At 45.6% G+C, this 23,311-nt stretch overlaps 1 protein-coding gene across 1 annotated transcript in view; it reads left to right on the top strand.

Moving 5' to 3' along the window:
• Positions 1–22,736, top strand: part of PSMD5 (proteasome 26S subunit, non-ATPase 5) — a 62,623-nt gene extending 39,887 nt beyond the window's left edge. The window contains exons 7-10 of the mRNA XM_085613533.1: positions 915–1,106; positions 18,175–18,284; positions 20,649–20,789; positions 21,217–22,736. Of these exons, the coding sequence (XP_085469659.1) occupies positions 915–1,106; positions 18,175–18,284; positions 20,649–20,789; positions 21,217–21,474 (701 nt within the window). The 3' untranslated portion in view covers positions 21,475–22,736. The remainder of the gene's footprint in view (positions 1–914; positions 1,107–18,174; positions 18,285–20,648; positions 20,790–21,216) is intronic.
• Positions 22,737–23,311: the final 575 nt, after the last annotated feature.

Genomic DNA, 23,311 nt, shown 5'->3' with positions numbered 1-23,311 from the left:
TTAGTTAAATAATTAAAGAACATAAAAGCGATCTAGCATGCCAAGACAGTTGCCAGTATCCCAAAGTTAGAAAAAGCTATGCTACCTTCCTTACTACTAAAGAGGAAAGAAAAGTAACGTGTAAGAAGGAAGGGAGGAAAGAAGGATTTGAAACAGATGATCAACTGATTTGGTTACATTTTTGTTGATTCAGAAAACCAGTGTTCCGAAGGCTGATCAGAAATGTATTATGAAGTTATTGTGCTCTTTGTTGTTGAGTTGTACGATTAGACGATGAAGCATGAGTACCCCTAGTTGTGACATCGTTTGCCTTTCCTCCCCACATCCTTTTGTAGTTTCTTTCCTTTGGAACATGTTGTGTCACATGTATGCACTCTCTCATTGACTCGTCTGTCTTCCCCCGATGGTATTACCTCACCCATATAGACTTAGTGTTTATAATTCAGCTATGATGAGACTAAAGATGCCATCTCGCTGCTTTATCATTATACAACACCAAATTGTTACTACTTATGTTCTGGATGATTGCCCTTATTATAAATGTAGACCTGTTGTTGCTTTCTGTAATATTCATGGTCCCTGTTGTACACCCGCTGATCTTCTCGGATGCTAAAATGCACCCCAGCTGAAGGTGTGGCCACCCTGGCAATCTTTTCACATCTCCTATCAGATAAAGATGTCTCTTCTCACCTAATGCTGCCACCAGATAGTTTATTAACGTATATGATCTCAACCTGCTTAAAGGCTTCGACCAGACGCATAATAAACATTTATTATGTTGATTGATGTGCATTTGCTGTCTCAGAACCTCCCTTTCCATGCCCCCCTCCTACAGAAAACCCTCCCATAGTCATCCCAAACCATAGCTTATTGTCCCGTTTTTCTGTTAAGCATTAACTTATTCCCTTCAACAGGTTTGGTGAAGTTTTTTGGAAACCTAGCGATCATGGACAGCCCTCAGCAGATTTGTGAGCGATATCCTGCCTTTGTTGACAAAGTCCTTGACATGGCAGAAGGTCACGATGTTACCATGATAGGCGTGGCTGTGGACACACTTGCAATTTTGGGTTCAAACGTTGAAGGAAAGCAGGTCTTGCAGAAAACAGGTCAGTGCGCTTTTTGTTTGTTTTGCTTAGCACTGGACCATAATGTTAAACCTGCACATACCATTTACATACACGGTTGTATTTATTAATTGCTCACATGATCCGTCTACTTAATTTTCTTTTTAATAGTTAATCTCTGAAGATAAGAGTTTTCTTCTCTCTGATTGCTGTGAAGATGAAATTTATCACTTTATAAAAATGAGGGCGTCGAATGTCAGATGTTTTCTTGCTCTTAACTGTCTCTTGGGTGAACAGCAATATATTTACGTTTGTAACTCATGCAGTGCGGTTTACAGCATTGTAATGAGTGGAGCTGTACAAACGAATTGATATTATAATACAAAATTATCCAGTGTGGTAAATTTCCTGCTATTGTCAGTTTATGGTTGACAGTACAGAAGCCAATGGTGTCTCTCTAACAGTACGTGATGGCAATCTGACACGAAGAAAAAATGGCGGGTGTGGGGTGAAGAAACAGTGAGTTGAAGGCAGGATCCACTGACATATAGGTGAGATGACAAATGTTTTCTTCATCTTTAGTTTCTAGTCTAAGTTAAGGTTACCTCTGCAGTGTGGGCTTCACCAACCACTCCAACAAGGCAGTTTTCATTTGCAACATCATGCCCCGGGTAAAGTCAAATTGAGACTTCAATGGCTGCTCCTTGCCATTGACGACTACTTGCTATTACATCTTCTGCTATTACTATTGTCCGTCTCTACACAAGGTTTCTTGATGCCTCCTCTGCATTCAGTGGAGTACTTTTACTGTTCCAGCAGGAGTTCAACTCCTGCATCTCTGGCAACACCACTAACCCTATCTCTCTGTCAACACCTCCCACACTCTTCCCCTAACAAGTTTTACGTTCAGTTGCTAGTTCTACCTGGACTTCACACAATCCTCTCATTATCACAACTTGGCTCCCGGTGTCCCTGCTTCAGGAACCGTAGCTGCAGGAATCATTGGTGATGGGGTCCATCTAGATTTCTGTTCTTAGTGGAAATTACGACTGCAATCCCTTATACCAGTCAGAATCGATTTTGGTGAAGCACAGAGCATGTGCATTGTATTCAGTGCTCCCTGAGCAAAACGGATCGTTTTTTGTGATTTTTAATTAATTTTAAAACTGTGTGATTTTCATGTTGTAAAGGCACTCAGCATACCTCTGATACACTTGCACGCATTTTCGCCCATCTATCACGGCGCTAGCTGCCGTTAGAGCTTCAAACCGGGCTCAGGCTTCTCTGCACTCGGCGGCCATCTTGAGTGGGGGCTAGAGTGGTGGGAGCGCTCTAGTGTACCACATATAAGGAAACAGTGTTCCACCGCGCTAGCGGTCGCGTTTGCGGGGGCGCCGTCGCTGCGCCGGAGTCTCGCCTGAGTCAGCCCGTCTGCGCCCGTCAGCGTCCCGGAAGCGCTCGGGAACGTTTTCTGGTGGGTTCCTTTTAGCTCTTGGCTCGATGTACACTAGAGATGATCTTCTTCTGTCTTACAATGTACACACTGCTCCATGTCAGCGAGCTATCCCCTACTCTGCTGGGGATATTACTAAGTGCCCCACGTGTGGGTGGATGCCGGACCCCACAATTCCCTGTCCTGGCAAGCTCCCTCTTTTAGGTACTAACTGCGCCTTGTTAAATACTAGGTCTCTTCCTCAGCACGCTCTCGACATATATAATCTCTTAACACAAGATGACTTAGATTGTCTCTTTCTCACAGAAACATGGCTCGGTGAGGGCTCGGAACCTGATCTGGCTATTGCCATCCCTCCCTCATATGCTATTTTCCGTCGAGACAGATGCAAGAGAAGGGGAGGCGGAGTGGCACTTATCATTAAAAGGCACATTCCTTGTACCATCTTGTCGACGGATGATTTACCTGACTGTGAAATCCTTGCCTTCTCCCTGGCCCTATCCCCCCATCAATCCTGCCTGGGGCTTTTGCTTTATAGACCACCTAGCCCTCTTGGCTCCTTTACTGAGGATTTGCTATCGATCATTTCCACACTGAGTCTTAGAACAAAACACTGCCTAATACTCGGGGACTTTAACATCCACATGGATAAGGGCGAGGATCCTGAAGTGCAAAAATTTCTGGATATGACATCGTCGGTGGGACTTCATATGTACCTACAGTCCCCTACACATGAGAAGGGGCATATTTTAGATCAAATTTTTTCGACCGTTCCGGTGGTCCTTTCCTCCCTTGCCCCAGTTCTTTGGTCGGACCATTTCCTAGCGGATTTCACGCTAGTACATCAGCCTGTGGCCGCCCGCATTTCGCAGCGGCTCGCTGCTCGTAGTTCTAGAGCCTTCCACAAAGTCACCCCGGCCATGATCACCCAGGCTTTAGATACCCATCCTTGTGTTTTTACGGGCAGTCTGGAGGATGATGTGGTGTGTTTTCAGAATTGGCTCACTGCACGTTTGGAAGCCTTGGCACCATCTCGCCAGGTTAGATCTGAACTGGCACGAGCATCAGCCCCGTGGTTCTCTGCTGCCTTGGCGGCCAAGAGAAGGCACTGCAAGAGGCTGGAGAGAATTTGGAGGAGGCACTATGATACATCGGCTAAGCAGTCTTACAGAGCAGCAGTGAAAGAATATCACAGGGAGCTCGTTGCAGAGAAAAAATCCTATTTGGCCAGAAGGATCGAGGAAGCAGATAGCTCCTGCAAAGAGATCTTTAAGATTGTTAAAGAATTCACCTCTCCCTCCTGCTGCACTTCTGCATCTGCTCTCTCGGAACCTTGGATCATGGAGCTTGCAGTATTTTTTACTAATAAAATACGTACTATTCAGTCAGCGTTGCAAGGAACCCAGATCATCTTGAGCAAAGGTTCAGAGGTCGATGGCCTTTCCAACCCCTGGTTATGCCCACCAGCTATGCATATGGATTCTGTGGGCCCTACCCTGCACTGTTTTCCCTCTTTAGAGCCTCAGGCCTCGCTTGACCTTTTGTCTAGCCTGAAATCTGGCTCTCCTCTGGACCCTTGTCCCGCCAAGTGTCTTGCGACCCTGGCACCTGCCCTTAATCCGATCATCAACCCTCTCATTAATGCATCTTTGAAGTCGGGCAAAGTCCCCTCCTCCTGGAAACAGGCCTTAGTTCTTCCCCTCATTAAAAAACCAAATGCAGATGCTAAATTGCATTCTAATTATAGGCCAATCTCGCTGCTTCCTGCCCTGGCCAAGATCACTGAAAAGTGTGTTCATACCACCCTTACCAACTTTGTAGAGGGCAACTCCCTTTTACATCAGTCACAGTCTGGATTTAGATCTAACCTGAGCACCGAGACCGCTCTTCTTGAGGTTACTGAGATTGTGAAGGAGACCCTCGATAGGGGTGGAAAGGCCCTGTTTATCATGCTTGATTTGTCGGCGGCCTTCGACACCGTCCCCCACGACCTCCTCCTAATTAGACTCTGGGAGATTGGGCTGCGGGGTACGGTGTTCGCATGGTTTCAGTCTTTTTTGGCCGATCGGACACAAACGATCTGGGCTCCCCCTTTCTCCGCCCGGATGCCGCAGCTTAAGGTAGGGGTCCCGCAGGGCTCCATATTGAGTCCTTCCCTCTTTAATATCTTCCTTGCACCTCTTGCGGCACGGGTGGAGGAGCTAGGGGCCCAGATCATATCCTATGCGGATGACACACAGCTCCTGTTCACTTGTGACAGGGGCTGTGACTTCGATGGAGCAGCCATTCGGAAGTGTTTGGAGTTTGTGTTTGACTGGTTTGGGAAAAATGGCCTCAAATGCAACTCCGATAAATCCGAGATATTGTTCTTTGGCTGTCCTGCAGACCCACGTTGGAAGCTATGGTGGCCTTCGGCCATGTCTCCCCCTGCCAGCGACTCGGTCACAGCGAAGAACCTGGGTATGATGGTCGATAACACTCTTTCCTTTAAAACCCAGGTTGCTGGCTTGACTGGGAAGTGCTTTGCCATCTTAAGGATGTTGCGCAAGTTTCTGCCCTATTTATCTTTGGAGCATAAGAAAATTACGGTGCAAGCATTAATTGGCTCTCGCCTAGACTACGACAACACCCTTTACTTAGGTCTTCCTGAGTATCTGCTGACTCGTCTGCAGATAGTTCAAAATTCTGCAGCCAGGGCAATCTTCGGTTTAACTAGAAGAACTAGGGCCAGCAATCTCCTTGTCTCTCTGCATTGGTCGCCGATTCGTAAGCGTATCTTCTTCAAGACCCTAACTACAGCTTTTAGGGCGCTTCACAATTTCGGCGCTGAATATCTGCAGTGAAGGGTCAATTTCTATCTTCCATCTAGACCTCTGAGATCTGCTGCCCAGGCCAAGGCTATCGTTCCAACAGTGAAGCGTGCTCGCTGTGGAGGTCGCTCCTTTAGTTACCTTGCACCCCGCCTCTGGAACACATTGCCCTTGACGTTGCGGGTGTGCACCAATCTCTCGGTTTTTAGGAAAGGACTTAAAACCTATCTGTTTGCTTTGTAATGCTGTTATGGTTAATTCTGGTTATGTTTTCTGTTATGGCTGTTTGTTTGCTGCTGGTATTTGGTGTGATGATCTTTAGCGCCGGGACGCTCTTTGGAGCAGCTGAGCGCTCTACAAAACAAACAGTAACATAACATAACATAACAATTCGCCCCATCACTGTTATAATAGATATGGCTTTCAGCACCCCTGCTTTTCATACTCCGTATAGTTCTCGCCTTCCATATTTTGAAGGTTGAAGGAAGGGGTTCACGAAATGAAGGCCATGGAGGAAGGTGCTCTAGGTAGCTCAGGCCCCATTTTCCCTTTCAACTACCGCGGTGTTATGGATGCACCAATCCTAGTGAAAGCCAGGCCCTGCATATCGGTCAGGATGGGGGATCTGCTTTCTAACTACCCTTGCGTCAAATGTATACTACGTCTTATGCTCTGGTAGCAGCATCAAGTAAATGAATGCACCTCTCAGTATAGAGCGAAGGAAATTGTCACTTCACAAAATCTGTAATGCAGATTTCAGAGGCTATTACAAGATAGGCACACCTCCTGTGAAATGGTAGAACCGATCAGCAAGACGTGACCAAATGAGTTCCACTATACAGACTTTCTGGCAGTAGTTGGCTGAACAAGGTGTATTTCAAAATGTTTATTTTGAGCTTGGATTTGGAGTTTGGAAGTAAGAAATGGGACACTTAGTGTATTCAGGCAGTAGGCATGGACCACAAGGAACCAGACGAGTGCCCACATATTTAGGATTTTATTTTACTATATTGTTTGTAACTATCACATTGTGGTCAGAATCAGCTTTAGAGTAATGACAGGACCCTGCATATAGCAATCTCCCCACCAGCAGTGTCAACCCATTAAAAGCATGGGTAGATGTTTAACAATGGCTGCCCGCTCCAAAATAATCAGTCACTGGACAATTATTCATCAACTCACAAGTCTGCGTTTAGAGCAAGGGTGCAGGATTTCTTACCTAAGGGGAAAGATTCTTACTCCAAAGCCACCAAACTCCCCAGCTACTCCAAGAGTAATGCTGGTGCAACATTTTATTAACTTGAGGTAACCTGCATGAACTTACGAAGGAAGAGGTGAAAAAGCTTCAGAAAACAAAACAGCTGGTGCACTCTCAATACCTGGAGATAAAGACCTGGAGATTCAGGCTATGATGGAGCTGGTAAAACTAAGTAAACATAGTCAAAGATGGTGCTTGGAGAATGTGACCTCCAGGCGTGAAGTGCCATACATCTCCAGAAAGCTTTCATATGGACAAACAGACGTTTCATGGTGGAGAAAGATCCCTGCAAATGCACAGTGCTCCATATCTGTCTGAAATCTTTTGAATGTTTTTGGCAATGGTATTAAAGTCAATGCAGGTATCTGAGCTACAAATGTATTAACATTTACCTGTACACAGAGGCGTGGCTGCTAAAACCATCATCTTTCCAAGCTGCAAAATCCATGAGGCAAGTTGAGGACTTGTTCCACATTGCTAGATTTGTAATAAACTGGATATTGTCCATCACCTGGCGAGCCCCTCTAGTGTCATTCAAAGGTGTCAACTTTCCCATGAGCGGGGGGCATGGCTATGCGGCGTAGCAAGATGACCGCAAGTTAGTCACTCTGCTCGATCCTTCTCCCACCCACAGATTCGCTACACAAATCCGGTCCCTGAGTTGGAAATGGGCCGTCGGACGCTTTGCTGATTACAACAAGCCCAGACTCGAGTCTGCAGCCCCTCCGCAGCCGAAGTTAGAGACCTCACTGGCTGCGGCCTTCTGCCGGGCAGAAGCCGGGGCCTGGAGTAGCGGCCTGAGCCGGTGAGAGATAACAGACGGCGGGCTGAATCTAGCGCGAGCCCGGGATCCGGGTCTGCGCCTTCCACACCGCCGAGACACAGAGTCTCCACTGACCGGCCGTATTGAACGACTACTGGAACGCACTGCGACAGCAGCAAGGCGACTGGAGAGGAGGCTGGCCTCACGGTGGTGCGTATGAGTTGCTGAGGTCCTGCCCATAGATCCACAACGATGGGGGAGTAAGTGCCGCCAACAAGGGCACCTGAGATGTGCCTCGAACCCCTGTGGGGACCGCTTTGACTCCGGGCCGCACCCTCGTTAGAGAAGACCTATTGCGCCACGCAGTGCGGAGTGCTCGTGCGAGTTAGTATATCCGGGGCCTGGAGGCCGCTTGGCGCCTGACTGATTGATGGAGGTCAGGACAGGGCCCTGGGAGCAACAGGGAGGTAGGAGGCCGCAGCCTCTAGCGGCAACTGTGGGGCCACGATCATGTGGGAACACACCCCCCTCCCCCATCTCTGAGTTGGTGACGAGCGGTGACCAACAAAGCCGCTCACAGCAGGGTGGACTCAGCACTGGAACCAAACCACTGCGTACAAAGATGTCGAACACGAGAGGTACCAAAAGCATCCTGCAAAACAAGCTGGACCGGTATACACTCCTGAAGACGGTGCTCCCAGACCAACAACAATCGAAGGATAAGTCACCTGGGGACACATAGGGGGACCTCCCAGAACACTCACTGCGAGATGTCATGGCAGCAATCACTGGAGTCAGGACATCTCTGGAACAGAGAATGGACGCAATTTCCTCAGAAGTGATGCTTATAAGAGCGGACCTCGCCAAAAATAAAGAAAGTTAAACAACTAGAAATTACTACAGTAAGTCTGGTGGGCGACACTTGAGAGTTGCAGACTTCAATCCAAGAACTACAAGCATTCAGGAAATTTGCAGAAACCAAGCTGGATGACTTTGAGGGGCGCTCCAGGCGCAACAACATATGTATTCTTGAGGTGCCGGAGAAAGCGGAGGGGCAGGCCACAGATCTCTTCGTGGAGAACCTCATGACCGCCCACCTACAACCCAAAGGCCTCTCAAAACTTTTCGTAATTGAGCGGCCCCACAGGGTTCCCAGGGGACGACCAAGGCCCGGTGCTCCCCATCGCCCGATACTGGCCAAGCTATTAAATTACTGGGACAGAGATGTCGTTCTGCAGACCGTCAGAGTGGCGCCTCCACTTCAATACGATAACGCCGAGATCTCCTTTTTCCGGACTTTAGTCAAGCTGTGCAGAAGCAGAGGCGCTCCTTCCTTACCATAAAGAAAAGACTCAGAGAGAAGGGGCTGAAGTATGCAATGTTATTCCCGGCCCGACTCGTGTTGAGTCTGACGGAAACACCATGTTGTTTGATTTCCCAGAGACTGCTGCTGAGTGGCTGGACGGGTGGAGGGGGCTGAGGAACACAACTCCAGTTGAGACAGAACTGTCCGGCTCGCACCGTTTTGACCTGGAGATTGCAAGATGCCCACTTCAGATTGACCTCCGTCTGCTTTGCTAGGTCGCACAGGTAAAATGCCTTTTGGGCGGTTGTGGACTTGATGGACCACTGTTAACTGTTTAGTGCCGATTATGCGACCCGGCCCTTCTCGGGGCACTCACTGAACCAAGTTGATGGGGGGAGAGGGAGGAACAGGACATCTCCTCCCCCAATTTTCTACTTTTAGTTAAGTCGTTGGGCAACAGGCACTCTGGGCAGTTTCGAGCCCAGAGTGCAGGGGAGCAGGGAGGGGGGTAGTTGGGTTGGGATTTTCGTATTTGTTTGTGTTTAATCGACGCAGTACTACCGCTCCCTCATTAGAAGATTACTTACTACATGTAGGTCCTGCTGAGTACAGGCTGGGATAAAAGCATCAAACTGATGAGTTGGAACGTCATTGGCTTGGAGGGACATGGTCAAAAGATCTGTGGTATTGCAAAACATTAGAAGACATGCTCCGGACGTTGTCTTGCTTCAAGAAACACACCTGGTGGGTAACACCTCCAAGGCTTTGAATAGGTGGGGGTACAAGCTGGTGGCCCACTCCGGTTTTACCACAGGGTCAAGAGGAGTCAGCATAATGCTCAGAAATTCCTTTCCCCCTACTGTGCATTCCACGTGGTCAGATGACTTGGGTAGATGTATAGGGATCACGGGACAGTGGGAGGGAAACACGTTAACTATTATGACTGTTTATGTGCCCCCTGGCCTTCAAAGTCGCACCTTTACAGACCTGGGAACCATACTACCAACAATCCTGGTTGGTCTCCTAGTAGTGGGAGGAGAGCTCAACTCCGTGGTTTCAGGCACACTAGACCGATACCCACCCCGCGAGCTTGGCCGGTCGAACCGCTGGCTACCAGACTTCATAGAGACCTTAGGTTTAAGTGACGCCTGGAGGGCTTATCACCCAGACAGTATCCAACACACCTTCCACTCGGGGGCCCATCATAGCTTGTCCCGAATAGATTATCTGCTCGTTCCCGCACCTCACATCACGCATGTCCAGGAGATATGGCATATGGCGCTTGGCATTTCTGATCACCCCCCGATATGGGCTCAGCTAGTTATTGGTCAGCACAGAGTGGGTAGAGTTGCTCCAATCAATCCCTGGCATCTCCGCAATCCAGAGATCCGGAAGTCGGTAATCGCAGCAATAGACCTCTACTTCCAGGAAAATGAAGGCTCGGTGCAGTCCCCACAGATAATGTGGGAAGCATTCAAAGCAGTAATAAGGGGGCACGCACTCTCCCAGATAGCCGGGGTCTGAAAAGAGAAATTCAAGATGGTGGTCGAGGCAGAAAACGAAATACTTAGACTGGAGGAAGAGCTGAGAGAGGAGGTAACTCGAGAGATGCCTCATGTCCTGCAACTTAACAGACGACTATAAGGCAATTGTTACTGCTAGAGCCAGAGAGTTGGGGGGGGAGAGACAGGGCAGGATATATGACCTTGGGGACAAGGCGGGGAAACTGATCGCATGACTTAGACCAGACAAAATTGCCCCGTATCTGCGTGCCATGTACGAAGAGTTTAAGACGCTAGGGGTGCTTCCGCGAGACCAAAGAATTGTGACACTAATTACAATACATAAAGAAGCGAAGCCAAAAACGGACTTTACCTCTTACAGGCCAATCTCCTTATTGAACGCAGAACCTAAGATACTGGCCAAACTTCTGTCCAATCGACTTGTCAAAGTAATCAGTGGATTGGTGCACCCAGATCAGTCGGGCTTCATGCCCCAGTGTAACACCGCATTAAATCTGCGCAGAGTGCATGGAGTGATGGGAAGGGTGGCCACGATCTAGGAAGCGGCGATAATAGTTTCACTAGACGCCACAATGGCATTCGACACTGTCGAATGGCCGTACCTTTTTGCAGCCCTCGCGAAAATGGGATTTGGGCCTAAGTTCGTACAATGGGTCAGGCTCCTTTACGCTGAACCCCTAGCTCAAGTCGTAGTCAATAACAAAAAGTCTGAAATATTTGGATTGGGTCGGGGAACTCGCCAGGGCTACTCGTTGTCTCCCCTCCTGTTTGCTCTGGCGTTGGAACCATTGGCATCCTGTATTCGCAAGGTTCCGGTGATACGAGGACTGCGCTGGTCAGAAACCTGGGAAGACCGCATTTCAATGTACGCAGATGACATCCTCCTGTTCTTGGCCTCCCCAAAATCGTCACTTGGAAGTGTATTGAACATCTTCGCTATCTTTGGCAGGCACTCCGGCTATTCGATTAACTGGAGTAAGTCTATACTGTATGTCCTTAAGGGACCCCCACCTGCCCTCCCAGGGGGCTGCCCAATGCAAACCACCATAGTGGGTTTTAAGTATCTTGGAATGTTCGTCACAGCAGACCCTAAGGGCCGGTACGACCAGAACCTGCTCCCTCCTCTGCAAAAACTGAAGCGGGACAAGGCAAGCTGGAAGGCACTCCTGCTCTCGCTGCTGGGCAGGGCGTCCCTCTTCAAAATGATGTCCCTACCCCGTTTTTTGTGTGCATTGCAAAATTCCCCCGATTTCGTTCCTGCGAGCTACTTTAGGGAGATTGAGAGTATGCAGAGAGCCCTGTTGTGGAATGGGAAACCCCGCATAGCGCTAGCCAAACTCAACCTCAGCTGGTATGATGCAGGAATTGGCCTTCCGGACCTCAAAAAATATTATTGGGCAGCGCACCTTGTTGCCATCAACAACGGTATCTACCGACGCGCAGATGCTCCAGGCTATGCCATGGACAGATGGCTGCTGCTGGGAGGGAACTGTAACAGAGCACTATACTCCAAACCCCGGCGACTCTCCCCGACAGGGCCGACTAAACATACTGTTCAAATCTGGCACGCTGCGACCAGGAGCTTGGGATGGGAGCAAAAGCTCACCCTAGCGACCCCCTTGTGGGACACTGAAACCCTATGCAACTTATGGAAGTCGAAGGAATTTGATAAATCGGACCTAATCGGTATCTCTAAAATAGGTGACCGCTGGGTGAAGGGAGAAGCTAAAACATGTACCACTTTACAGCAAGAATAAGACTTAGCAGACTCAGAGCATTTCCGATACTGCCAGGTGCGCCATGCCCTGCAGTCGCAACTGCCAAAGGGTATCATCCCTCTGGAATCCTCGCCCCTCGAGGACCGACTGCTTGATGGCTACCTGCCAACAAGGGCCATTTCGCTGACCTATAAAAAGCTGATCAATAATTCAATTGACCCTCTCCAGTGCACGAGAGAAAAATGGGAAAGGGATGGTGTAGTTCTGGATGACGAGGACTGGCAAGAGGCAGTGGCCTCTCCCCAAGAGGTAGCCATCTCAGCCAGGCAACGGCTCGTTCAACTTAAAATTCTGCACAGAGTGTACATAACGGGGCTGTGTCTAGTGCGTATGGGGAGGGCGGAGAATGGGGGTTGCAGGAGACAGTGTGGCCAGGAAGGGACCTTCATTCATATCCTGTGGGAATGTGAGCAGATTCAGCAATACTGAAGTACTCACAATTACCATTCACCCGGAAGCGAAGAGGTGCCTCCTAAATGTTTGGTAGCCCACAGACCTCAATAACAAGCACGCACTTTGGGTAACACTGGGCTTAATTATTGCGAAGAGAAATATTGCACAACTATGGTGAGCTGCACACCTGCCCAAATTAGAGGCCTGTGAGACGGACATGGACTGGTGCATGTTTAGGGAGAAGACAGTGTACGTGGCACGGGGATGCTCCCGAAAATGGTCCTCCATCTGGAGTGATTGGAATGTTTACAGCGGAAATATCTGTGTCCCCCTCCCCCCCCCCGCACCCCCCCCCCCCCCAGTGTTCCCACACAAGGTGATCCTCCGTCGCCGTAAATGAGCAATGATTCAGGAATGTATTGCATTCTAGCCTCTGTATATCTGTAAATTTGTACTTCATCCTGTACTGTGTAACGTCAATTCTTTGTGTTTAATAAAAAAACTTTGCCATGACCACAATGTGGAAAAATATAATTTTTGTGCATCCTTCAGACTTTGGAACGAGCTGTAATTTTCATCTAGTCCGGACCGTGGCACTCTTCGAAATAATGTGCCTTTTTGTTTATCAGATCCTCTGTCCACTCAACACCCCTCTGCCAACTGATGGTCATTTATACCTATCTGTAACAAAAGTACACCAAAGGTCTCCTCAATACAGATTTGTCTGACATTCAGTAATGTCTCTGCCCCAATATGGCTCTGAAATTTAAAGTGCAGGGAACTGTATTGCTCCCCTGAAAAGATTAATAGTACATAGAAGATATTTGTTAGCGATCCTGCCTCTAGCCTAGTATTACAGTTGATCTGGAAAGTGTACTATTTTAGTAACTGCTTTCTTATTTTGGAGTTTAGTACCCAAAGGGCTGTTTTCCCGGTGCAAGGATGGTCCCAGTTCAGTCCATCTCTATTCAAAAACAAGACTTTTTGATGTGAAAAGTGCAAGATCATTAGAGTGAGCAAGATTATCATATTATGTGTTTCAAACAGAAGATCAAGGTTTAAAGCATTGGAGGAAAGCCGGAACGTTTCTGTTTGGGGGTGATGTTTGCTCACCTTTCTATACTTCCTACATTTTCCGCAGGAGTTTATGAATTGTGAATGATTATGCAGAGAAAAGGTGGTCTGGCTCATAGAATGTTCTAAAATTGTAGAAATTTGAAGGCGAAAGGTGGAACAAACTCAAGGGTCTCAAGATAATGTAGCTTGAAAGGAACTTTGCAATGTCACCATTTATATTATGGAGTGGGCAGCTTCTGAAACTCTGCAGCAGTTACCATCGGATCATGACTTGTCTTGTGAGGCCTCACCCCAAGCTATTTATGTAGATCCCTTAATTGGCAGCGATTGCATAATATATTGGTTTTCTAAACAGCACTTTCTTGCTGGGGATTTGTCAGATTTGGATGGCACTGTTGCAGTTACTTGACTCACTTGTAGCATGCGCATCGCCACGTGAAGGATGAAATGCTGCCTTGCCCCTTCCGGAACTTGATCTTTTGATGTACATTACATAAAGTATGTGGGGAGTATGGATTAAGCCACCGAGCTACACTATAAATAGGTGCAAAATTGACTGTTTTAATCATTCAACTCCTGATACGTGTTAAATTTGACCCGCTTACTTGCTGTGACTCAACATATTTACCCGGCTCTTGGTATTTCAATGGAACGGTCCTATTGGAATCAGGGGAGTAATGCAGGCCACTGCAGCTCCTACTGCATAGGGGAGCCCCCTAAAGCTTCAGGTGGCCCCATTCAGTCCAAGGCCAATGACTATCTGTGCTGTGTGGGAGACGTGGGGGGAGGGAAGCCCTCATCACATTTTGCTAGTGGGGCATCATTTTGCATTACAACATTGACTAGAATTTAATTTCCCAGCCCGAGGCACCTTATTCCAACAATCTTGTTGGAATTTCCGTCTGCTAGAAAGCAACTCCGAGTTGAGCTCTGCAAACTTTTATTTGTGTTAGACTTGGCATTTATGGCATAGTATCCCCTTAACATTTTGCTTTCATACCTCCTGTGTTTGCGGTCTTCGTTGTTTCTGGCTTATACCCAATAGGCATGTTTAATTTACTTATCAGTCCCTAGTAAAGAGCACTACATGTGCCCCGGGCCTGTAAATTAAAGCACTACTTGTGGGCCTGTAGCACTAATTGTGCCACCGACTTAAGAAGCTGTTTATAAAAGTCTCAGGGCTGTCATTGCAGAGCCTGTTTGTGCAGTTTACCATGCCAATTTGACCGGCCAAAATAGACTTTTTGCCAGGCCTAAAACATCCTTTTTAATTACTATAAATCGCCCCTAAGGTAGGCCCTGGACAGCCCAAGGGCAGGGTGCAGTGTATTTAAACATTTGGACATGTACCTATAGGTTTTACATGTCCAGTAACCCAATTTCACACAATGTGCTCTCCCAAAGGTGCAGTGAACTTTTATATTTGGATGTGACCTTAGTTTTTCCAGATCAACTTTGAAGAACATTACTAACCAACTGGGCATGCAGAAGCACCTCCCTAACTCTCTCCATTCACACTGCACTTAATTTGCCCAAATTCTATTTGAAAAGTGAAAGAAACGTAAATATAGGCTAGCTCTGGTCTAATAAAAAAAGTACAATGTATTTCATCACATCTAAAGAATTTGTATTTTTGTTGCGGGGCATGTTACAACAATTCCATGTTAAAATGTTATAATAATGTTCTAAACAATTATAATAGAGGATAAAATCACTTCTGGGTAGGAAGAGGTACCTGGATTTTTTCACTAACCCTGCTACCGAAATGGCTAATCACAATAGTCTTTTGGACAAATTGCAGAATTGCAGTGCTGGCAGCGATCAAAGACAGTGAAAAACCCAGCCCTCTGCCAGCACTTTTTACGTCTCACCTGTGACACTGCATCTGCTGCTGGGGCCTGGACCCTCTCTTGCAAGCGATTTCGTTTTCTAGAAGGTGCTTGGAGCCCGCCCACTGCTTACCATTCATGGGCTTCATTGTCCCTCATTTGCTGCCTCCTAATTGGACAGCGTGTGCCGGCTTCACTTACTTTTTTTCGTCTGGAGCATGGACAAGTACTGATTGATTTCTTGATGAGTTCTTTCACATCTTGTGCTTTACAGGGGACTTAAAGCTCAACCGCTGCTTAGCATTGTTTGCCATCATAGTTTCTCATTTCCTTGCTTTTTTTGTGGTCAGTAGTACTGGCTTCACTTCCTCTTTGTGTTTGGCTCTACCCTGGAGCATGGCCCAAGTACCACTTCTCTTGCTCAGTGTACTTCCTCTGCTCGATGCTTTCAGAGGTACCTTTTTCCCTTTTACTTGCACCCCCTAACCCCTCCCTCATTGTTGCTTAACTTCCTGCTTTGTTGCTTGTCTGGTCCGCCCTGCCTTCCATTGTTGCTTGATCTATCTGCCACCTTGTTGCTTATTCCTTTCTGTCCTGCCAGGAACAAAGCACCCAAAAGTCACATCAACGTCTTTCAAGATGCTACAAAGATGCAGACATTCCTGCCCAAGCTTCTGTGCTTAGCATTTTTGGCTTGGTCTTCATGTGGGACCAACAGGGCCAACACAGCAAACTTAATCTCAGACGTCTGATGATGAAACTTTTTTGCTTTTTGGTGAAGGCAGAGAATAATCCAATACTTCGAAAATGGATCATTCCCCCTCGTAGTCCGCTCTAGACACGTCATAGTGGTTGTTGTCTAACTTTCAGCCATGCTGCACATCAGCTGTGCTGCTGAACAAAATGGCTAAAAGAAATTGACAACTCCACTAGGCGAGTCCTATTTGCTTTGCCAGTGCTTGTTTTGAATATTCCTTGTTACTGGTACTCCCCATAGACATTCGAAAGCACCTCCACAACATCAGTTAAGACAATCAGTGCAACGTCGTGTGGCTCTGGAGAGGTAGTGTAGTTGAGAGGGACATGTCTTAGAAATCACTTTTTTGTTACACCATTACCTATTGAAGCCGCGTCAACTGTGCTGCTGATTTAGTTCAGTCTTCAAATGCCATTTATAAGACTTTCATGGTTAACCATCCAGCTCCAAGGTGCTTGCGTACCTCTAGACTGCATTTATATTCTACTAATAGATGTAGGTTCTTCCATTCCCAGAACTGATGCCTAGTGATTTAACTTGCCTGTAGTCAGTTGGATGCTGAAAGGGTTTGCCAGCTTTCCCTACATTCCCATATCTGGACCTTTGTCAGTCTAAGTGATCGATACTTGTGAGAAACTGTTTTTATTTCGAACCACCTGTCATTGTTTTCCAGTATGTATGGAGAAGGGCTACCTAAGCTTATGACTTGATAAACGTTCAAAGAGTGCAAAGGTCAAGAACAAAACAAAAGGCCTCATTATGATGTCGGTCGGTCGGGGCGGCGGTCAGAGCTGTATCCCTGAATTGAGGCAGTGCCGAGGCAGCACTGGCATCTGGATCATAATATGCCTTTCAGGCAGCCTTTTCATGGCTGGAAGAAGGCTGTCGGAAAGGGATATTGTGGGCTCCCAAACATGACCCGCGTCCGTCGCGGAACACTGTTAAGTGGCCCTGGGGGCACATGTAATGCCCCACTCACCTCCATGCAGCGTGTGCCATGCATGACATGGTGTGTGGCACATGGTCCATGGACGTGCAGGAGGTGCTCGGTAACATGGCGGCTTGTGCTGCGGCCCTTTCCCTTGGTCGCAGCACAGGCGCCATGATACAGAGCACTCTCCGACCGCCAGCACAGCAGGCCTATCGAAATGCGGCAGGCGGACCGCTGCATGCTTGTTTGATAGTCTTGTGACCGCCGCAATAGCAGTCGGCAGTCCGACTGACCGCTATCCAAATCAGCCCCAAAGTACATATCTTCTGAGGGAGAAAGGGGGCTACACTCACTAACCCTATCACAGTGGAAAGCGAAATGGCTTCTATCAGCTACTTTCCTAGTCTGGGTTGCAATTGTTTTGGAAGTGAAGGCTTCTCTGTACCAAAAACATTGGACACTCTAAGCCAATTAATTTCCTTGTCCACATTTTGTAATAGTAACCTCAATACGTGTAAGCTAGCATCACTCTTCCCTGCTTTAATATTGTTGCCGGGTGTCCATGTAAATGACAAGTAGTTTTCTCTGCTTTTCATATATATTTTTAAGGTGTTTATATAATGCAGACATGCTGCCTATTGGTTGCATTTTAGAATGGCCAGCTTACAAGAATACCAACATAAAGAGTTAAAAAGATGCACAAAGCATGGAATATTTAACCGCAGAGTACTTACTGTAGGTATAAGCGTCTTCTGGGTTTCTGCACCACTGTGTACTCCTTCAGGTCAGTTATTTTTCACCAGTCTCCCGTTCGTTGTAGAAGAGAAGGGTCTTTTGTAGTCTGCAAACTTAGGTTTCGGACTCTTGCCTTTCTTTGAGAGTTCTAAGCTGTTAACATTGTTTTCTTCCTGCCCTTCACACTTTGCCTATTGTCCTTTCTGCTTAACTGACTTCTATTTCTGAAATAACACTCGTAGTATTATCATTTGTATTTTGGTAACTGTATTTGAACTCTTAAGGTGTTTTCTAAGACGTCAAATGTGACTGTGGCCTTTCCAGTTACCCATTGTCACTGCAGAGTGCGCAGAACATTGCTTTTCAGGGGGTGGTGAAGATCTGGACATCCGCTATGAGATTACTTTCCAAATCTAGGCTTTATATGACTTTGGGAACAGAGCCTCACAGGGGGTAATGTAGGTCATGTGGTACAACATATTTTCTTTACTTTACAGGGGGCAGATTTCAGGCCGTCTTCAAAAAGTTGGGGATTCTCGCACAGAATTCTTCTACGGAATTAAGAGTTAGATGCTTGGACGCCATCTCTTCTCTCCTTTATCTGCCTGTAAGTTGCATCCCCTTACCATAATGACATCTGAAAATAACTGAAGTTTGACAGCATGTGAGAGCATTGGTTCTTAAAGTGGGTTCACAACACCTACTTAGGAGGTCCGCAACTGTTTGTAAACTTATATTATGTTGATAGATTGATAAAGTACAAGAGGTTTAAAATGCTCTGAAAATTGCGAAGGGATTTGAAATTGGAAGCTAAAGATTATGCTGGTGTCCTTATCTTGATTTGTTGGAGCATGAGGCAAAGCAAATAGAATCAACTACAGACCATTGGTGGCTTTATTGAAGCAGCACTGGTGCGCCCTGTCAAAAAGAGCATGCATTTGGATCTAAAAAGACAGAGCGATTATGCTAGATTCTAGCTCATCCCTTTTGTCTTTTATAAATAAAACTACATTTTGAAAAGCTCCAATCTTCCCATTTTAACAAAATTTGCGATTTTTACATATTTGTTGTTCGTCAATTAAATAAAAATGTTCTATAATTATGTATTTGTTTGTGGTGTGCTACTTGTTTTTGCTTATTGTTGTGAGTTTCAAATCCTAAGAATTGCTAAGACTGGGTCTCCGGGTTTTAGTAGTGATTCTGTGAGGTTCCACAGAAGTTGAACGGTTTATAACCACTGTATTGGAGGGTACCATGTGAATTAAGGAAGCTATTCTGCCTTACTCACCTTTTCATCCCTCATCAAAAGTGGAAGCAAGTTTAACTTCCCATGATGTTCAGGGTTGGCTTCAGTACTCTGCTGCTTTATGTGAATGCTGGTTTATCAAGCACATACATCCTCAACCTTTTGGAGGCATTGAACAACCCTTTAGAAATGAAATGGTGAACTGTACTTTAACGTCATCTGAATATAGTAGCTTTTGTATGTTTAAAATATGGCAAACATGAATTCGACTTGATCCATAATATGCATTCATTATAAGTATAAATCAGTATTTCCTTCTGAAATATAGTGACAAAATCTATTTGAAGAACAATATAGGTCAGTCACACTGATTACAATTTGATTGAACACCAATTTACAGAGAGTGCAGCTTATTATTAGGTTTTAGAGAATCAGAGACAATTTGTGGATTTATGGAGCACAGGGCTGAAAATGGACAGAACGTGGTATACTTCAAACATTTGGGTTCTCTTCCAAATGATTATTCAGTGAAGTTAGTCAAAATTGGAAGGGTGTACATACCATACATACCACTTTAAGAAAGATTAACGGGGCATTCTCCAGAGGCATTTTTGGGAAATTGATTAAAATGGTGCTTTTTAATTCACGGTGGTAAAGCTAACTTTGGCAATGACAATAGATCTGGCTTATAACTGAAAATGCAAGCAATGCCAAGTTCCTATGCCGACATATGTCTCTCTTGTGAACTTTGAATGCTGCTTCAGAGTAATAAGGTCTGCTAGACCTGCTTGGTTTCATTCTCATTTAGCACTTTTAGGTCTGGATAAAGAATTAGTCTAAGAGGTGCAAGAGTACTTCTGCTAGTGTGTGACTGCTACCCTGAGTGGCAGCGCTGTCCGCAGAGCAAGACTGCTAATGTATAAGAATGATTGTGGTCGTGTGATGGGTATTTTGTTGAGGGGCCTGACAGTGCTGTTGGGTATTATTTTTTTGTTTTTTTCCACAATAAGGGCTTTTACTCCTCCCCAGATGTTTTCGTTGAGGCCATGTGTAACATACACACTGTGTACTTGTTTGACGATGAACAAGTCTTACTTTGAAACAAGGCTGCTGCAGTCATTCCTAGGCAAGTCCTCTTCCTCGGCTTGTGAGCCATGATGGCGTTCTTTCCCTAATGAGGCTGCCCAAAGATTGGGAGGGAGGCAGCCAATTTATTTGCTATAGAGAAGTCTTGACCAACCCCTTGGATTGATCGCTGCACCCGGTTTGTTTACACTGGTTCCACCAAGTACCCATTACACCAGTGACTGGAGTCTTGACTCTTTTCCCCTCGGGCCCTAAATAGAAATATGGATCCTCAGGTGAGAAACATTTACAGTGCTAGACGTAAAACATTACATGTGAGCTTAAGGTTGGAACCCACTGGCCAAGCATTTGCAGCATAGCCTGTCATAAAATTCAGCTGGTGCTTCCAGTAATCATTGCTGATTGTGATGTTTTGGCCTATTCCAAAGAGTACCATCTATTTTCAGGTTGCCATAGAAAAATGTAATCTCTGACGATGAAGGAGCTTCCTTGTATGATTTTCTGACTGGTTTTGGTTTTTCTTGCCGTTCGCAAATTCAGACAAGTGGAAAAGCCTGTTTGTGTTGATTTGTTTGCTTTATTGTTACTAAAAAGGTAGAAACCTCACTGACTGAATATCTACATACTTTTTATTCTTAGCCAGACCAGCACACTGACGATCTTCTAGCAATGGCCGCCTTCTGGTTTTCATCCTTGTCCACTCAGCCGTTGGAGATGCTCAAGAACATCAGCACCCAACCATTCCCTGAACTTCACTGTGGAGCCCTGCGTGTGTTTACAGTAAGCTTTGCTATTTTTCTGTTCATTTGCCTAATGTGGTTTGTAGATTTCAACGACAACCCTTGTACCATCTACTGCTGGCACCTTTGTTTTAGATTTCTGGAAGGAAACAAGACTCCCACCTGGATCCTTTCCAGTAGCTGTAATAATGTGTTTTGAGTAAACAACGGGCAATATGTCAGAATTGTTGCCCAGCTCTGTCCACTCTAGAGTAAGGAAAGAAAATAGTCTACCTTTATGAAATGCGTTTGTAGCTATTTTGCATCAGGGAATCTGAATTTGTATAGCTTGCTGCTGTGTACCTTTTAATTTCATATATGTCTTATAATAAATGTGCAGAATGTTACTGTGTTAGTGTGTCAAGTGTTGTTTTCCATGCACAGTATTTTTGAATTTTTAATATCTATAATTTTGTTTCAATTCTCAGGCTATTGCAAACCAGCTGTGGGCCCAGAAGCTGATGATCAACAGTCCTGGGTTTGTGGAATATGTTATAGACAGACGAGTGGATCCTGACAAGCCATCTAAAGATGCCAAATTTGAGCTGGTGAAAGCTCTTGTAAATTCTCCAACAACAGCAGAAACATTTGGGAACCAGCATTACTTGCGCCTGCGGGCATACATACGTGATGGTCCCTATTATGTGAAGGCGATTTCTACAGTCGCAGTAGAAGGAGCAGAGTAACCCTGTATGCAGTCTGCTTTATTAAAAGCTCTTTGGATGCTCCAGATTGGGAGACGTGGCTTTATAGGTTTTAGCACTTGAATTCTCTGTAGCTTGAAATGACTCTTATAGAGTCAGTATCCATGGGACAGAGCAGGTCGTTTCTTGCAGGTTTTGTCAATTCCATGTCAGTGGCTTTTTTAATGTTTCAGATCTATTGCTCTGCACATCTATAGATCAAGACGGGTGCTGACGCTTGTACTTTTTTTTTAGATATTGTGATCTTTGAGTCTGCAACAACAAATGTTTGTCCATTCTCCCATAATTGCTGGTTCAGATGTGAATTATTTTTATTTGTTGCAGTAATTTTGATAAAATAAAAAGTAGTGCTAACATTTTGCAGTGATGGCAGGCGGGCAAGCTATGTTTTCTATTACCAGTGGGTTGCAATGCTGATGTGTTGAGTATAGGTATGGTCTAGGCATAAGACTACTGAGAGATTGCCAGGCATAACCAAATCTTTCATTAAGAAGTTATAACTAAATAATTGATTCTGGAAATTGAGGTAGGGTGGCTACTGCAGTAACTTATGATGCAGAGCAAAGGCTAGGGCAACTGCACTTGAAAGGCGAGAGGCTTAAATCACAAGTTAGACATCAAAATTGTGTTCTGACAGTCCAGAACAGGCAGTAAAATGCAGGACATCTCCCCACCCTCAAGGGGACATTTATTCACAGACCCTAAGGGAGAAATTAAGCAGTGAGAGTGCACATCTGCAGTCCTTTTTCACTGCTTATCCTAAGGTGGAAAATGGGACCCTACAAGAACTTGGTGCTGACTTGCTGTTTTATATCTGAATTTGTGCTTATGTGAGCTATCCAAAGAAAGATGACAGCATGAAATCCTGAAAAGAAGACAAATGGTTGGGTCCATATTAGCAGAGGCAGGAATGAAAATGTTCTTGTGCTGTTATAGACTTTTATTTCTGCACATTCCACACATTTACAGTATTGAATAGCCTGTTTTAAAATATAGAAACTGGAAGCTAGATTGAGTAAAAATGTACAACACAGCCAAAAACTGATTTTTACAATTTGTTTGGTTTTGCTGCTATAAAATCTGAACATAAGCCTTTTCTCCTATACAGTCAAGTTATTCATTTTATTTTCTTTCTATGCTTGGGGAGATAAAGAACATGTTCCTGTTTGCCTTATAACCATTTATTATCCACGTTGGTGGTGAATGAGTCTGTAATGAATAAAGAATTACCCATTGTTCTACCAGTTACTTTTTCTATTTCCTACCTTGATGCCATGTGAGTGGAGACCTGAATCTCTCATTAATGAGAACGTATCATTAAGTGGTAGAATCTCTTGAATGCCTTTTTGAACTGTTGAGTCAAAAACACTGCTGGTTTTGAAACTAATCGAATTACAGCCAGATATACTCCTGTTTAAGTGATTGGATAAATGTTAAGGTCTGACTTGACGCTGCAACTGCCTAACAGAAGGTTCCTCGACTCTTGAATATTCCCAGGCGTCGGACTGGATCCGGAAACCTTTGCATAGTAATTACCTCACACAATGACTGGTGGCTTCAAAAGGCGTTGTTATTCCTCATGCCGCTCTGTCCCACACAGATGTGATGTCGGGACCAGTATCTGTACGCCACCTGCTCACACTGGCGCCTATACTTTTCTTTTCGCTGTAGCCGATGGGGGTCCAGAACTTCAACTGTCACTGGAAAGGTTTTGGCAATTTTCTCTGACAATTCTGTTAGTTTGGCAATGTCACCTAAACCGTTGATGTTTAAGCCGTGTATGACATGTAACCAACAGATGTTAGTTACAGATCCACAC

This window comes from Triturus cristatus, chromosome 1_2, assembly GCF_964204655.1.
Source record: "Triturus cristatus chromosome 1_2, aTriCri1.1, whole genome shotgun sequence".
Classification (NCBI taxonomy): Eukaryota; Metazoa; Chordata; class Amphibia; order Caudata; family Salamandridae; genus Triturus; species Triturus cristatus.
This window is presented reverse-complemented; position numbering and strand designations above follow the sequence as displayed.